We start from the raw sequence: 14,612 nt of genomic DNA on the forward strand, positions 1-14,612 counted from the left end.
TAAGTGGGTGTGGTCATGATGTTGCGGCACTAGATAGAGTATGAATTTGCACCTGATTTTGCTGCTCGTTTTTATCTGCTAGATTAATATGTGATCAACCCAGAACAAGATCACTTCAGTCTAATAACATTCTCTGTTTTCCCTCCGAAAACAGTCAAATGAAAATAAGTTTTATTGAAGTTTTAACTTTTAATTCATGGTTTCACATATAAGTCCCTAAACTTCTGTGGTAGGACAGCCTCATCTGCAGCACTGCAGTAGTGAAACCAGACTAGAACTGACCGAGAAAACAGATCTGTGTTGCGAGATCTCGCAAGAGTGTGTATGTCTGAAAAATGACATTTTGATGTCAAAATGTTCTGAAGATATGTGGCTTGTGAAAAATGGATCCGATATTTATTTTGGTGACTATAGGGAGAAAGAATCAGTCATAAACTAGGGGGAGGAACCCATGTGACACAGTTACAGGAGATAATTGAAAACGAACCGTCTCTCTTCTCCACTGTCTCTGGTTCATCCCAACAGGCTGCACCAGTAGCTGTGGCAACAGTTGGGGAGGCAGGGTTTCATGGTTCAGTCTTTCGGTGTCATGACATGACCTTGTGGATCGCAGTTTTGATCTCGGGTTCAGGATCATTACGCCCCTACTTTGTTTGTTTTTTGCTTGGCTACTGTACATAGTGTACATAGGCTCTGATGTGACGTCATTCATATTTTGTAGATGCAATCTTCTACCTTCTCACATTTTTGCCAACATGTATGTGTGTATGTGTCATATAATACATATGACGTGTAAGTGATCTCACCCACATGTTGCAAATGTGTCTTATCTTATACCTTTACACATCCTTCTAAGTGTGAGACAGTATGTGTATGTGGGTGTTAAAAGGTTACTGAGAAGTCCTGGGGCACAAGACCAAGCAGCGCAAACATCTAACATTTATCTTTCCTGTCGTTTTTTCCAGAGAGAAAAAAATGAAGGGAAAAGAAAGGAGAGGTATTGTTTTTGCTAAAGGGGTGGAAAAATAGAGCGAAGTTTCCCCTGAGGGGATGTGATGTCATGCAGTTGTCATGGTTACCGTGTGTAATCATTGTGTGTTCATGGTGATTTGGAGTTCCTGTCACACATTGTTAAAGCTAGACAAATACTCACACTGCAGTCTTTAGGCACACACTAATAACTCACCCGTTCTCAGTGTGATGTTATTGGCCCTTAGAGCAGGTTGGGGAAAACAATCAGACATGTCAGACTGGCTGTGCTCAGCACAATGCCTCCTCTTCTATTTACTTCTTTTCAAATGAATGTCTATATATAGGTTTGTACTGTATATATCTGTTTCTGTTTGTGAGATTATGATCTTGTTGACAGATGAGTAGAAGTTAAAAGTAATAGTACTTAATATGACTATAATACCAGCAGTACAAAAAAACTAAAATAGAGCCTATTGATGAGAAAAAAAATCCAATATCCATTATTTAACATACAATATTATGTATAGTTAGTATAAACAAAGTATCATTAAAGGAGTAGTTAGACATTTTGGAAAAGACACTTAACTTCTTGCCAAGAATGTTAATCAAGATTAATATATCTCTTATATATGCCCATTAAAAATGCTTTTACCGGGGACTTCCGATATGGCGCAGGTGCAAGCAGCAGCATAAATCAGAGGCTCCCAGACAGTTTTACCCCCTTGCATGAAAAGTATCAGACAAACAAGTAATAAGTTGATAGAGTAGTATGAATGGGGGAATCAAAAGACAAGCCAAAGGAAAACGACAACAAAACCTAAAAAAGGACGACAAATCACAGACGAAAAGTGAAGACACAGGCATATCCAGGAGAAACTTAAGGTGTTTAGGCACAACAGGACTGCTCCATAATAACTTTTTTATATAATGAATGACTACTTAATTAGTTTTCTATGTGCACTGCTCTGATGTTTACCTGTCAGAGACACCAGGTGGCACAGGAAGGGACTCCTTTCTTGTTAAGAGATTCCCTTTCCATTCTCGAAGCAGAGTTCATACTTCAAAATTGGAGGTCATTAATGTTTAAAAAGTTGGTTATGTCCATACGTTACGTTCCGCTTTGTGTCACAGACAGATCAGGGCATCTATGGACATTTGAATGCTAGGTCAAACTTTACTTTATACTGTTGAGGAAGCATTTTGAACAATGAGAAAAAAAGGGAAATGCAAGGGGTGTAGCAGATAAAGAAGGGCGTTACTTGTTGGTTAAAAGGGTCTATTGACAATAGGGAGATTACATTACTGAATGTATATAGACCACTAGGAAATGATAGGCAATTGATTAAAAAGGTTTTTAACATAACTACAGAAACATCAGGAGTGCTGATTTGTGGAGGGGATTTTAATACTCATTTACAGCCTTGTCTAGACTCCACAAGCAGAGCAAAAAATATAAAACCTTTAGCATTATGTACAAAATAATTGCTTTGTGAAATAGGTATGATAGATGTGTGGAGGGAATTGCACCCGACTGATAAGCAGTTTACCTTTTACTGTCGTCCGCACTTGATGTATTCAAGAATTGACTATTTTTTTATGTTCAAAGTTGACAGACATAGAATTAGAGAGACATCTCTGACTATGTAGGGGTTTACTTGACATTACATTTAGATGACAGACCTAAGGAGACCTTATGGAGATTTAACACTAGCCTTTTAAATGATCCTTAATGTCAAAAATACATAAAGAATGAAATAACAGATTATATGTTGCATAATAAAAAGGGGACGTATCACCTAGCACACTGTGGGATGCAGCCGAGGCTGTTCTTAGAGGCAAACTTAGAATGTGGTCAGCCAGGAAAAAGAGGGACAAAGAGAAACAAATTTAAGATTTGATGGCAAAACTAAAATAATTTGAGATCAGATGTGAAATATAATGATAGTAATGTTTTGTATCAAATTCAGAAGATAAAACAAACCCTAAATAACATATATGAAAGTCATTTGGAGAAAGGAAATAATTAAGCAAAATCTTTTGGAAAACGATCCTAAATCTGAAAAGTTGCTTGCATGGAGAATACTTAAACAACTAGCAGAGAGATTTATACATCAAATCAAAGACCCCCAGACCAATAAACTTCATTATTAATTAGAAGACATCCAAAACTCTTTCAAAACTTACTATGATAATCTATACACGCAACCCCAGGCAGCTGAATTAGCAATAGTATGTTCGTAGAGGTGGGGAGACACCACTTTACTGGAGACAAGCAATCATTTCAGTAATCCCCAAAACTGGTAAAGACAGGACAGAATGTAGCTCTTAACAGACCTATATCAGCACTAAACATGGATTATAGATTATATGCATCAATACTAGCAAAAAGAATGGAAAATATTGTCCCAGACTTGATAGATCCAGATCAGACAGGTTTTGTGAAGAACAGACAAGCCCAGGATAATGTGAGGCGTGTTCTCCACCTCATTAATCATATTAGAAATAACAATATGGAATCCATGGTTCTTAGTTAGACGCTGAAAAGACCTTTGATGAGTTCCCTGGGAATATCTATATTTGGTCCTTAAATGCTTTGGTTTTAATGATCAAGTAATTGAATGTTTGAATTCTCTCTATTGCTCTCCTACAGCGAGAATTAAAACTGAACAGATACCTATCCAAGACAGTATCTCTGAAAAGGGGTTGTCACCAGGGATGCCCCGTTAGTCACACCCTTTTTGCTCTTTTTATTTAGGCACAGGCACAGGCAATAAGAGAGGATAAAATCTATCTGGCATACAGATTGGAAATATGACACATAAAATTTGCCTATATGCAGATGATATTCACGTGACCCTCACTGACCTCAAAGTAAGCATGCCTAAATTATTGCTTCTACCTAAAGATTTTGGCACATACTCTGGTTACAAAATAAATTTACATAAAAACCCAAACTTTGATCTTTAACCAGGGACCACATGAAGATATATATAGGACATGTAAACTTAGAAATACAGGTTACACAATTAAATACCTCATAGTACAAATACATAACGATTTAACTACTATTTATGACCAAAACTATACTCTTATTACAGCAGATATCAAGACAGACCTAAGTTGCTGGTCGTTACTACCAATTACTATGGATAAACGGATAGAAATTATTAAGGTGAATATGCTACCCAGTCTTCTATTCCTTTTTTAGTCACTGCCAGTTGATGTACCTCCCAAGCAATTTAGTGAGTGGAATAGGATGATATCAACATTTAATAAAAACAAAAACCACAAATCAGATTTCAGACTTTACAGCTGCCTAAAGATAAGGGCGGAATGGCTTTACCCTGCCTGGATGATTACTACAAGCCAGCGCAGTCAGGTTTCTGGTTTGTTAGTGTGATCTGGAATGTGATGCAATTTGGAAGAATTTGGAACAAAACCTAATAAACATACCTCTCCCATCTCTACTGGGAGACAAAACTCTCCAAAAAATAAAATGACTAACTGGATTGTAACCCCTTTAAACATCTGGCACAGGAAACTTATAGACTCAAAATTTGAAAGAAATGCCCGAATATTACGCTGGATAGTACACAATACAGATTTCACACCAGTCATATTGGACAGCAGATTCAAATGCTGGTTAGCTCTGGGTATTAACTCGTATTGCTTAATTTCCTCCAATGCTGGATTAGACTCATTTCTACAACTTGCAGGGATCTGTGACCTGGAGAAACAAGATTTCTTCAGGTATCTCCAAGTGGGACATCATTTTGAGAAAAATATTAAAATCAATGAAGAGGATGGAATGAGCTTGCTCGAGATATTTATCAGTGTGTATAAAAAGAAAATAGATTTACATGATTTATTCCACTTTACAAATTGATAGGGATCTTTCCACAATGTATATTAAAACATGATGGGAGAAAGAAGCTTACATACAGTTAACGGAAGACGACTTGTTAAAGATTTGCAGGATACAGTCTACTACCTCTAGCTCACGCCTGTGGAGGAAGTTCACCTAGAAAAACATCTTAAGGTTCTTCATAACTCCAAAAACAAAATGTTTACAGACTAACAGTCCAGAACACGGACAGTGCTGGAGAGGGTGTGGAAATATGTCTGCTGGCCACTTCCACATATTCTGGCAGTGCCCTAAAATTATTTCAGACTGGGTAGACATAATAAAGGCAATCAAATCAGTTATCAATTTACAGCTTGATCTTAATTTCATTGTTATATACCTAGGAAACATACCAGTTGGAATGAGTAAACAAGATAGACATTTATTATAAATACTATAAGCAAGCAGCAAAAAAACAATAACCAGGTAATGGCTGAGCAAGGAGTGCCAGACAATCTTAGAAGGAATAGAAATAGTAAAAGAAATCCATAACATGGAAAAATTTACATTTTCACTGAGACATAATATGGAGAAGGTTAATAGGTATTGGAAGAAACTGAGATGTTACATGGATTTGAAATAATTGTATTACAGTATGTTTGCTATAGATGGAATTTCATGTGGGGACTTTCGAAAAGGACTTTGTGAATGTATTATGAACACTGCATCTAAGTGAGGGCAACTATGGACATGATGGGACCGCCTGTTATGTTTGTTCTATCTGTTTGTGCTTCTGTTTGTGTGATGTATTGACAAAAAGACAATAAAAACAAAGTTAAAAAAAATGCTTTTACCAGAAGACATTAAACTTATCTTAGCATAAACATTGAAAGCAGTTTAATCCATACAAAAGCACTCTGGGGTTATGTGTTGGACTTTTTGCCACCTGGGGACTGTGACTTCAGTTTTAATACAGATTCAACAAACAACATATGATGTGATAATTAGCTTTATAGCTGCTGTTAGATAGATTGTATTACCTTTGGACAAAGATAAGCTAACCATCTCCTGGCTTCACATTGAAAGGACAGATATGAGAGTGGTATCAATCTAATCACAAAACTGTCTGCCAGAATGCAAATGAGCATCTTTCCCAAATGTTGAACTATACAAAAGAACTAAAAATAAGAAAAAAGGGACAAAAACACTATTATGAGGGTTTACTTCACAAACAAACAAGAGTCTAAAGCCATGACAGACAGAATGTTGCTTTGAGCTAATGTCAACGTGCTAACATATAACTTGAAGTTATATAACTTCAAGTGATATGGTAAGACAGCACTCTCGTATTTTAGACAAAACAAAGTTAAAGATAAATGTTTCTAAACCTTACTGCTCTTTCTCTTTTTTCCTCTCTCCTTTCTCTACCCTTTCACCTTCCCTACCTACTAGTGTGTGGTTGTGAACTGGCCCAGGGAGGCTTCTTCGTGCGGCAGGGGGAATACATCTGTACTCTGGACTACCAGCGACTGTATGGGACTCGTTGCTTCAGCTGTCAGGACTTCATTGAGGGAGAGGTGGTGTCTGCCTTGGGCAAAACCTACCACCCCTGCTGTTTCGTCTGTGCCTCCTGCAAGTAAGAAACAGGGTCCAAAACCATATATAATTTATGTTGAGATGGAAAGAGTACTGAAAATTGTACTTAAGGAAGAGGACTGTTGCATAAAAGAAGTTTTATTCAAGTAGATGTAATGTTACTTGTGTAAAACTCAGATAGAGGAAGTCTGTAAAGCCTTGTGCACCATGAAGTCCTCCACAATCTGCCATGAATCCAACTTCTCTGCTTGTTGTTTATTTGTCAATGCAAAGTATAACCATTCCACTCTCACTGCCTTCTTCCAACTTTTCAAACATTGTGAATAGTGAGCTCTGCAGTCACAACATGGATTACCAAAACAGTAGAGAGGTGGTGCTCACTTCACTGATGGAAGTGAATGTAAAAGTCATAACTGTAGGATCCACATCATATTTTGGCATTTAGCATTATACAGAGCTGGTATGCACCTGTTTGTCACGCAACAGGCAGGTGTGTTTGATTTAGCAATACTCGATGTAGCCACAGGGCAATGGATTAATCAGCAGACTATTCTCTGCTGCAGCTGCTGATTTGACTCTTTTCATTTATCGCATTCTCACAGTTAACCATAACTTCATCGTGTGACTTTTGTTTTTACTCTGTAACAATTTCAACATGAAATGTAGCAAAGCAAAACACTTACAAAAATACTTCAGACAGATTTTTTAAAATAATCCATACATCATTACTTATACCTTACACCTTACACCATACCCAAATGAGGCCAACATCATGTAGGCAACATGATGTCGGCTGACTTAGGAAGAGCCTCAGGAACTGGTAAAATGTCAGCTGGGACTGCAGACGCAGGATCAGGCTTGGCATCCTGATGCACGCCCCTCATACTGTGTCATTCAAGTATTTGTGGATGTAGCAAGACTCAAAGTTGTCTGTCTGATGAATACAGGGTGAACAGGAACAGAGCCAGAACAGTCCACTTTGGAGTCCCAGTGCTGCTCACCACTCTCCTTGAGGCATAGTTACCAAGCCTGACATATTGTGGTCGTCTTGTCAGGTAATCCACAATCCAAGATGTGAAGGAAGGATCCACCCCAAACCCTTTAAGCTTGTCTTTAAGAATGGGTGGCTGGATGGTGTTAAATGCACTTGAAAAATCAAAGAACATAATCCTCATGTAACCACCTGGCTCATCTAAGTAAGAATGGGCATGGTGGAGTCTGTAAAGAATTGCATCATCCACTCTAATATTTTTCTTGTAAGCAAACTGAGGGGGTCTAGTGCATGTTCAACCTGTGGCCTCAGAAGGCAGAAAAGCAGCTGCTCAAGGGTCTTCATGATGTGTTATGTGACAGCCATTGGTCTGTAGTCATTTATCTTGGCCAGTGACCCCACTTTAGGTGTCAGAACAAGACATGATGTTTTCCACAGGACCGTGACCCTCTGTGTTTGCAGACTTAAATTGAAGATCCTCTTGAGAAGCTCAACTAGCTGGGCTGCACAGTCCTTAAGCAGCCTCAGGCATGCACCATCTGGGCCGGCTGCTTTTCCAGGATGTAGCTTCTTGAGCTCCCTCCTCACCTCATCTGGACAAAGGACAGAAGATTTGAACCCAGTGAGATGCAGCTGCAGTGTCAGGGTTGCAGCAATGTGAAGGAGATGCTGTAGTTTAAGCTGCAGCTGAAGCGGTGGGAGAGAGAACAGGTGAGGTTGTGTCAAACCTGTTGTAGAATTGATTGAACTCATTGGCCTTGTCCACATCCCCTGATGTTGCTTGGCTGTTCTTCTCTATGTAGCCAGTGATGGTCAACATCCCCTTCTACACTTTTCTCTTGCCTTGCCTGCTTTAATCTCTTCAGCTCATGTTGAAGACACCAGATATTGCAATGAATGCATCAAGGTGCTGGGTCTGTACTCTCACTACAATTTTGTGAATGAGGTCACACATGACTACAGGCTCTACCTGTGGTTGAATGGAAACAACAATGGCGACAATGAGAGAATGCCCTCGGTACATAGTAAGGTCTAAGACTGACTGCCAACAGTTTAATATCCTTTAATATCCTGCCAGCAGATCCTTATAAAGAGAGAATAAAGGTGGATCCACCTTTGTTCTTTACACTTGATCGGGAGTCTCTCTCCACTCGTACTGCAGTGAAGCCAGGTAAATCCACACAATGGTGTCCATATTGATATCAGGACCAGAAGTCAACTGGACCGCTGACTGGAGATCAAGAGCATGAGTCGGATGGATGTCAGCTGGGCCACTGACGGGGAACTAGCAGCAGATGTTGCCTGGGTCACTGACTGTAGATCAGGAGCAGTTGTCAGCCAGGCTGCCCACTGGGAACTAGTTGACTGGAGATCAAGAGCAGATGTCAGCTGGGCCACTGGCTGGACAACAGAAGAAAAGATTTTATGTCAACCAACTCAGCAATAGCCTCCTGAACTGATGAGACCTCAGCCAGAATGGCTGCAGATTTGGGGTCGCCAGGATGGCAGAAAGAACGAAATATCGGCCAGGGCAGGTGACTCAGGAACAGAGAGGACACTGGCCAGGACATCTGGTTCAGGAACTGCAAGACGATGGCTGACCCAGAACACTACATTTACATGTACATTCCCATTTACTCACATGGCAAATGGTTTTATCCAAAGCAACTTACCAGTGAGTGACAATTCTGAAAGCAAGTGTAGTATGAGACCTTGTTGTAAGTACTGAGTGAAACATCTATTCAATGAGTACAAGGAGATCAAGTATAGAAGTGTACAGAAAGTGTATGGTAGGTGCTAATTAGGCATATTAGGGCATTAGAGCTGTTAGGAGAGGAGGTACTCTCAGAAGAGATAAGTCTTCAAGATATTATTGAACATAGAGAGGGACATGTCTGCTCTGATAGCATTTGGTAGTTTGTTCCACCATCAGCGACCCACAAACGAGAACAGTCTAGACTGCGACTGCTTTGTGTGCAGGGATGGCAATGAGCAGACACTAGAGCTGACAAGATGTTAGCTGGGACTCCAAATGCAGGAACAGGCACATCTGTGGGGACAGCCAAGTTAGGGTGAGGGCCTGGCTGGATGTCAGTCATGGTGCTGGGCAACGGAGGCTCAGGAACGTTGGACAGTGGATAGAAAATATAGCCAACACGAACTGTTAAGCATTGGTCTGATTTTCAGTGGCTGTGATCTGATCGGGTAACCTGCACACGGCATCCCGACGGAGCTAGTGGATTACCATCCCAGCTGGGAAGTGACGAAGGCGGTGGAGAGAGGAAATACAAGCAAGAGTGCCCAGCCAGAACACAAGCAAGACCAGCAAGACACCATCACAAACCACAACTGCTAAGCCTTTATATCTCAAATGTAAGGTCACTTCCCAACAAAATAGAAGAGCTGGAACTCACTATATCCATGCAGCATAAAACATACAGGATTGCTGTGTTATGATCATCACAGAAACAGGGCTCAACCCAACAATCCCAGAAAAGGCTATACAGCTAGCAGGCAATGCAACACACTGCTCCGACAGAAACATGGACTCTGGTAAGAGCAGAAAGGAAGGGCTCTGTGTATATAAGAACAACAACTGGTACAGAAACGTAAAGACTGTTGACAGTCACCGCTCTCTTGAGCATTTATCAATAAGATACCACCCCTTTTATATGCCACAAGAATTCTATTCTATCAGTAAACAACAGAGAGCCCGCCCAGATGAAATATTTGTTATTGCAGATGATTTCAACCAAGCAAACTTAACACTAGAACAGCCTTGGTGGTCATTTTGACTGTTTTGAAACGTACATGTGTAATAACTTTGTTAAAATACAGCACTGCTGGTTCCTGACTTTTCCTAAAAGTGTCTATATTTTCATTTAAAATCATTTTCATATAGCTTACACAAAAGGCAATGAAAATATGTGATAATTTTTACCTATTTTGGCCATAGACGGTCATATTGACCGCACAGAATTTTGTGTTATTCTATTCATTATCTGCTATGGGCTTGGAGATGCTTCAGTACTTAAACAGTGATGATTCTGACAGAGCGGGTCCATCTAGATAGCCGACTAGTGCTCAGCCTGCCCTTGGGGTCATCTCAGCCAGAGGTGGCTGTGGAAAAGGGAGGGATGGGATGGTGTGGACTGTCCTTTAACCAACTAAACATCCAGGGAGAAGGCAGAGAAGCTGCTGGTCCAATGGCACACGCAAACCGCAACAATGAAAATGGGGTTACAGAGTAACTAGTGAACTACAGTAACACCTGGGAGCCCATGTAGAGCTCATACAATGAAGGACACCACCACATCACCACCACAAAATGCATCTGTGTATTCCCAAACAGTAAACCATGGATTAAAAAAGAAGTCCAACTCCTGCTTAAGGCCTGCAACATGGCGCTCCAGTGCAGCAATACTGAGCAGTAGAGTAGCCAGGTCAGACCTGAAGAAGGGTATCAGAGATTCCAATGCAGCTTACAATCAAAGAATTGAGAGCCACTTTGAAAACTCAGACCCTCGGCGCACATGGCATGGCATAGGTCATATCACACATCAAAATAATAACACCAAAGTTCAAGATGGCGGCGCGCACGGGTGCAGCGGCTCTCAGCTCTCCAGTTTGGTGCTTGTTTTTATTGTTTCTTTTGAGTGCACTTTTTCTTCCGAACGACGCAGTCACATATAGTCGTCAGGACCTAATTGGCCTGTGCTCCAGGCACAATTCGTTCGTCTCTGACGACTACCAATGTAGACACAACATCCCGGAGGACATAGCGAGACTGCCGGGGTCTCCGTGGATGGTCAGCCCGCCCAGCAAACGCAGGAGGCGGAGGAGAGAGAGGAAGCACAAACGGGGATGCCGGTCGGGCTCAGCTGCTAGGCTACGTAAACAACCACACCAGCCAGCAGTTCCGAGCCTCTTCCTCTCGAATGCGAGATCTATTACCCACAAAATGGACGAACTGGAGCTACAGATGGCCACGACGAGCTTCGTGCGGAACTGCAGCATTATTCTTATCATGGAGTCGTGGCTTCACCCGCAGATTCCTGATGCTGCAGTCGAGCTAGCAGGCCGCACGCTACACCGGCAAGACAGGAACCGGGACTCGGGTAAGAGTAGAGGAGGGGGGCTCTGTGTTTACGTTCATAACGAGTGGTGTTGTAACAGCAGGATCATTGACACACACTGTTCTCCGGATTAAGAGGTTCTGGCAGTCTCTAGCAGACCTTTTTATCTCCCGAGGGAGTTCACGGTAGTCATTGTGATAGCTGTTTACATCCCACCGGATGCTAACGTTAGCACGCTTCTCAGCCTCCTGTTCAACACCATTAACGAACAGCAGCTCGCCCATCCTGGCACGGTTTTTATTGCTGCCGGTGACTTCAACCAAGCGTGCCTAAAAACTGTGCTACCCAAATTCGCCCAGTTTGTGGATTTTGCCACCAGAGGGAAAAACACTTTGGATCATGTCTATTCCAACATCAAACATGCATACAAAGCCACACACCTCCCCCACCTGGCTGGATCTGATCACCTCTGCATGTCCCTCACCCCCACCTACACCCCCCTGCTGAGGGGAACAAAACCTGAGAGAAAGACAGTAAGGACCTGGCCTGAAGGAGCCCTCTCTCAGCTACAGGACTGCTTCTCCACAACTGTGTGGGACTTATTCTCCAGCCAAAACCTCCAGGAACTGTGTTGACATTGTCACCGTCAACAAAAGGGTCAGGGTTTTTGCGAACCAAAAACCCTGGATGAGCAGTAAAGTGCAATCCCTCCTGAGAAAACGCAACACTGCCTTCAAGTCAGGGGACAAAGCAGTGTACAGCGAGGCCAGGGCAGACCTGAAAAGAGGCATCAGGGAAGCCAAGGCGGCCTACAGGAAAAGGATTGAAGACCACTTTGCTGAAAACAACCCTAGAAGGATGTGGCAGGGGATAAACCACATTACAAACTACAGAAGCAAGAACCAGGCGACGGCTAAGACCGACGCCTCGCTGGCAGAAGAATTGAACCAGTTCTTTGCCCGCTTCGAGGCGGTCAGGCCCTCAGCTGTCGCATCACCCCCATCCCCCGTCAGCACTAGCACACTGACACTTCAGGAGCAGGAAGTGAGACATGTGCTTAGGACAGTGAACCCCTGGAAGGCGACCGGACCTGACGGAGTACCCAGCAAGGTGCTTAGAGCATGTGCGGACCAACTGGCGGGAGTGTTCACCACAATTTTCAACCTGTCCCTGTCTTTGGCCATCGTTCCACACTGCCTCAAGACCTCCACCATCATCCCCATCCCCAAGAAGACAGCAGTGGATAGCCCCAACGACTACAGGCCTGTTGCACTTACGCCTGTGGTCTTGAAGTGCTTCGAGAAACTGGTCTCTCAGCACATCTGGACTTGTCTGCCTCCCACTCTGGACCCCCACCAGTTTGCCTACAGGGCAAACCGATCCACCGAGGACGCTATTACCATAGCGCTCCACACCGCACTGAGTCATCTGGAGCACCCGGGCAGCTACGTGAGGATGCTCTTCCTGGACTTCAGCTCGGCTTTCAACAACATCATCCCGGAGATCCTGATCCAGAAACTGTCCCACCTGGGCCTCTCCACCCCCATCTGCTTCTGGATTAAGGACTTCCTGACAAACCGCTCACAGACTGTCAGACTTGGCCCCCACCTGTCCAGCACCATCACACTCAACACCGGCTCTCCACAAGGATGTGTTCTGAGTCCCCTACTGTTCACACTCTACACATCCGACTGCTCCCCGACACATCTCTCAAATACCCTCATAAAGTTTGCAGACGACACAACCGTAGTTGGACTCATCTCAGGAGGGGATGAGTCCAACTACAGAGATGAAGTCAAAAGACTGACTGTGTGGTGTTCGGTAAACAACCTCCAACTGAACACCACAAAAACTAAAGAACTCATCTTGGACTTCAGGAAGGGCGGAGAGGACCCGGCCCCACTTTACATCCACGGGGACTGTGTGGAAAGAGTCCACACCATGAGATTCTTGGGTGTGCAGATATCCGACGACCTCTCCTGGACTGCGAACACCTCGGCGGTGGTGAGGAAGGCCCAGCAGCGTCTCCACTTCCTGAGAGTGCTCAGGAGGAACAACCTGGAGGAGAGGCTGCTGGTGACCTTCTACAGAGCCACCACAGAGAGCATCCTGGCGTACTGCATCACAGCGTGGTACGCGGGGTGCTCAGCAGCTGACAGGAGAGCACTACAGAGGGTCGTCTGCACAGCCCAGAAGATCACTGGCTGCTCTCTGCCCAGCCTGGAGGACATTGCCAACTCTCGCTATCTGAGCAGAGCTGGAAACATCATCAAGGACCCCTCCCACCCCGGTAACCACCTGTTTGACCTGTTACCGTCGGGCCGAAGGTACAGGTCACACAAAACTAGGACAAACAGACTCAGGGATAGCTTCTTCCCGAGGGCTATCACTGCAGTCAACAAAGACAAAAAGAAATCCGGATGACTGGTCGATCACACTACATAACTTCCAATTACCTGTGCAATAAAACTGGGCCTAAAGTGCAATAATCGGGTTTCATTCATACCACGTGTAAATATATCTTTGCATATCACTTGCCTTTTTATACCTCCTCTATTTTTAATTCTTGTGTTCTCTTTAGGTTCTTATTTATTTTATTTAATTAGCATTGTTTGCACCAAGGGAGCAATGCTCAAATTTCGTTGTACTAGGTATAATGACAATAAAGGCTATTCTGATTCCGATTCAACCTGACCATCAGCAGCAGTGCCTCATTGACAGAGCAGCTCAATCTCTTCTTCGGCCACTACGAGGTGGGGGCACAGAGACTGTCATGACCACTGATCCAACAGCCAGAGACTCATCATACAGACTGCTGAGGTCACACACACATCCTGTACGATCAATGTACGGAAATCAGCTGGCCTGAATGGCATGCCAGGACGGGCTCTTAGAGACTGTGCTGTGACTTTCTTACGAACCAGCCATCAGGATGGGCCCTCACCTTTCTTCTACTCTGTCTCTCAGCACAGGGACTCCACAGGGCTATGTGCTGAACCTCATCTTCTACTCACCATATACCCATGACTGTGTATCAATCCATCACACAAACACAATCATAAAATTTGCAGATGACACAACAGTGGTGGGCCTGATCACTGAGGGCGACGAGTCTGCTTAAAGAGAGGAGGTA

General features: G+C 43.1%; 1 protein-coding gene across 9 annotated transcripts in view; it reads left to right on the forward strand.

Moving 5' to 3' along the window:
- The window catches only part of ablim2 (actin binding LIM protein family, member 2), a 117,597-nt gene that overhangs the window by 42,107 nt on the left and 60,878 nt on the right, over nt 1–14,612 (forward strand). For all 9 annotated transcript variants that reach the window (XM_071478310.1, XM_071478308.1, XM_071478311.1 and 6 more), the window contains exon 3: nt 6,269–6,452. In XM_071478310.1, the coding sequence (XP_071334411.1) occupies nt 6,269–6,452 (184 nt within the window). The remainder of the gene's footprint in view (nt 1–6,268; nt 6,453–14,612) is intronic.

Source organism: Trachinotus anak, unplaced genomic scaffold, assembly GCF_046630095.1.
Source record: "Trachinotus anak isolate AG129_WGS33_773 ecotype Australia unplaced genomic scaffold, CSIRO_AGI_Tana_v1 ptg000005l, whole genome shotgun sequence".
NCBI classification, from domain to species: domain Eukaryota; kingdom Metazoa; phylum Chordata; class Actinopteri; order Carangiformes; family Carangidae; genus Trachinotus; species Trachinotus anak.